General features: G+C 60.8%; 1 protein-coding gene across 1 annotated transcript; it reads right to left on the bottom strand.

Moving 5' to 3' along the window:
• Positions 1–337: 337 nt before the first annotated feature.
• On the bottom strand, positions 338–3,198 carry FOXL3 (forkhead box L3). Its single transcript, XM_082712648.1, has 3 exons — positions 2,494–3,198; positions 1,948–2,116; positions 338–1,673 (listed from the first exon to the last, which is right to left on the bottom strand). Exons 1-3 carry the CDS (start codon positions 2,598–2,600, stop codon positions 1,281–1,283), a joined length of 669 nt encoding a protein of 222 aa, XP_082568774.1. The 5' UTR covers positions 2,601–3,198; the 3' UTR covers positions 338–1,280.
• Between the last annotated feature and the right edge of the window lie 460 nt (positions 3,199–3,658).

Below are 3,658 nucleotides of genomic sequence, written 5' to 3'. Positions count from 1 at the left end.
CTCCCCTCTTCTCAAAACGATTACATCAACCCAAGGAGCCTCTCCAGGGTGGCAGTTTCAGGAAAGGTCAGGTTGTCTGAATTAGAAGTGAGCCAGTCTGAGCGAGTCTCTTGGAAGGCTCTGTCTCTACCTCCTGCCCACCTTCCTTTACCGGCCTGGGTTTGTCAGAGTCCGAGAAAGCACGACCGTGTAATTCCCAGTCGAGACAGTCAGCCTCCTCGGGTGTGTTTTTGTTGTTTATAAAATTAGCCAATCATTGTCACCTAGTGGATCAGATTAGGTGTAATCCATACTAATGTTCAAATTAAGTCATGGAAAGCAATTAATGCCGCAAAAATGGGCTGGTGAAAAATGATAAGGTTGGTCAAATAGTTTCACTGTGCATAATGGTGTTTTTTAAAATGCCCGTCTCTGCGCAGTAATTAAATCATTTACATTTCAAATGGAGTGCACCCACCTCCAACGCTGGTGATTGCACACTCCCTAATTGCACACCTCTCCGGGTAGCGGGGATCTATCAGCCGCTGCTACAGAATGTCTGCTTCCCCGGGAAGCCAGCTGGGCTCCGCGTGCCCCAATGTGTGCCTGGCTCAGAGGGACCAAGAAAAGTGTGCTTTGCTCCATGTTGTCCCAAATTTGGATTTTTTCCTCCTCCCTCTCGCTCCTCCCTTCTTCCTGCCTTCTTTCCTCTATAAATAAGTACACAGGATTTCTCAAGCAATCAAATCAAATCGAATGGAATATTCTGCCACAGCACAAGATGCACTTACATGTTTGAGCCCATCATCTGTAACAGGGCCACAGTCAAAAACTTTGGGGCGACGTCCGTGGGCTCAGCTGATACCTGACTTCTCTTTTAGCCCTTTTAGCTCGAGGGAGGATGCCCACCCGCTTCACCAACTCAACACTGACACCCTGGCTCCTTCCCGGGCGTGGCTGTCTATGCAGCAAACTCTCAGATGATGGAGGGGTGAAATGTGCCCCGGATCTAAGCGGACGTGGCCCTGAACCCATGTTCCTAGTCCTCAGAGGAGGGTTATTCAGTGAATCTAGAGCAAACGCTTTAGTCAGGTAGGACCCCATGGGTCTTCTTGCAAAGGGGACTTGGAGCAATGAAGCCAGAAGACTGACCTCCCATCTCTGCAGCACAGGGTGGTTTTCAGCCTGGAGCAGGAGGAGTCTGTGGAAGTTAGTAGGATGTGGCAAAACCTTGCTGCTTGGCTTGAGCGGGGGCTGAAATCCCCTGGAAGACCCCAGGCTGCCTGGATGCCAGCCCTGCCTTATGCTGTCCAAAGGTGGAGGTTCATTTGCTGGGTTCCCGGCTGGGGGTTTCTGCCCTCCTGGGGGCTGCAGGAACATTTGAGCCCCGGAAAAGGGTCGGGTGAAGACAGGATGTAGTCAATGCTGAACTTGATGCCCCTGGGCTCCTCCTTCGGCAAGGCAGCGGGACTGGTGGGGGCAGGGGGCTGGCGGTGGGGGGTTGGCTCAGGCGGCCCCAGAGGCCCCTCCGCGGCCCCTGTGCGCGCCTCCCCCGCCCCCTCGCGCTTGGGGCCACGGCGACGGCGCCTCCGCCGGTAGTTGCCATTCTCGAAGAGGTCCAGCAGCGACTCGCAGCCACCCGCGAACGTCCAGTAGTTGCCCTTTCCCTTCTCGTGGCCCTCCGTTCGGGGCACCTGCGGGAGAGGGAGGGGCTCCACGAGGGTCTGGCCCCCGGTGCGCGCCGCCCACCCTTCTCCGGCACTGGGCAAGTGCTGGAGAGGTCCCTGTCCTTGCGGTGCATGGCGTTGGTCATGGAGCAAATCGGAGGCACTCCGATTTGCCGAAAACGAACTTTCCAGCAGCTGTTGCTGCAAAACCTGCCCCCACCCCGAATCAGGGAGCCCTTAAGCCCGGGACACTCAGGGGCCTTTCCAGGGAGCAGGGCGGCGGGCTGGGGCCAGGGCTCACCTTGACAAAACAGCTGTTCAGGGACAGGTTGTGGCGGATGGAGTTCTGCCAGGCGCGCTGGTTGGCTCGGTAGTAGGGGAACTTGCGCATGATGAAGTCGTAGATACCGGACAGGGTGACCCTGCCCGAGGGGCTCTGCTGAATGGCCATGGCGATCAGCGCGATGTAGCTGCAAATAGGGGCGCATAGGGCCATGCGGGGCGGAGGAGGGGACACCCCGGAGTCTGGAATCCCCTCCAGCCAGGAGCCCCTCTAGGAGTGCAGGGCTTCTCAGCCCCCAGGGCTCCGTGGTGTGTGGGAGGTGCAGACAGGAAGGGGCTGCTGGGGAGCATAAACCCTGGAGGGCCCCGCTCCCGCTTCTGCTCGGACCCAGGAAGCTCATCTTCACTCTTGGGACTTTGCTGAGGGAACGCGGCTCCTCCTCTGAATCCCCCCACCGCCCCAGCCCCCGCCCCCCAGGGAAGCAAGCCCTCCCTCCATCCCAGGCCAGCCCTTGAGGAGGAGGGTCGCTGGCGGAGAGGCTCTGACCACACGCCCTGAGGTCACCTGTAGGCGGGCCGCGTGAGTCGCTTCTCTTCGTCGGAGCTGCCAGCTGGGTAGTCGTCCGCGTCGTAATTGAAGCAATTGTAGGGATACTGCGAGCTGTCAAACATCTTGGCGCGCCCGGCGCCTGCGGGGGCCGCCGCTGTTGTTGCCGCCGCCTCCGCGCCGCCCGCCAGCCCGCCAGGTCGGTGTGAGGTTTCCCTAGCGTGGGCCGGCAGCGTCTGCACTGCGGGCTGCTCTACCCCCGAACTGGGAACCTGGGCTTCTGGGGTTCCCCCCGCCCGCGCCCACCCCGTTCTCGCATCCAATCCCAGCGCGGGGGAGGCCCCAGCCACTAGTAAAGCGGCTGAGGGGAGCCGAGCGGGGCTCTTGGTGACCCTCTGACCGCCGCGGACCCAGGGAGGAGGGAATGCCGCTCTGGGTGGTCCGACAGGCGGGACTCCGCTCCCGCCAGGGTGCGCGTTGCCGCGCTCCCTGCGCGGGCCCCAGATTTCGAGGCAGAGCAGCTGGGTATACCTCCCACCCCCAGCCCCCGAGCCAGAGCTGGGGCTCCTCCTGGGCTCCCTGGCCTGGCGGATGTTTCCTCGGAGCTCGCGGGTCCGTGCGCCCTGGACGCGCAGGGAGCCACTAGCTTCTCCCGCGCCCTGGATTCCAGAGTGGACCCTAGGGTTGCCAGGCCACAGGCCGGGCTAGGACTGTGGCCTCCTCCACCACCAGGCTCAGCCCCACCTCCTGCCCTGGAGCAGCAGGGTCCAGGCCAGAGAGTTTGGAAACATTGAGTGTGCTCCCAGGACAGAGAGCTCGGTGCCCCTTGCACTCAGGGGCTTGCTGAGTGAGCAGGCTCCCGAGCCCCTCGTGGGATCTGGAGGAGGCACCCCTCTGTGCAGTGAGAGACAGTGTGGCTGGGTCCCAGGGCCTTGGAGGAAATGCTGGACCCTTTCCCTCTGACCCCGCTCTGGTCCAGTGCCAGAAAATTCTGCTTTCAAAGCACGACCTTTAGGTCAGAAATGAACTATGTTCATCCAGCCAGTTGGCCTCACGAGAGCTGGATGCTGCCCATTGCCGCTGGCGGAGAAGGGTGGACAGGCCTGACTTGGTGCCTCCAGGTTCCCCCAGCACCACCTGGGAGGCCAGTTTCTGCTGACAGTCCGAAGCCCACTGGGCTCAA

This window comes from Mustela nivalis (genome assembly GCF_964662115.1).
Source record: "Mustela nivalis genome assembly, chromosome: 19".
Classification (NCBI taxonomy): Eukaryota; Metazoa; Chordata; class Mammalia; order Carnivora; family Mustelidae; genus Mustela; species Mustela nivalis.
Note: the sequence above shows the minus strand (reverse complement) of the source record. Positions and strands in the feature narration are given on the sequence as shown.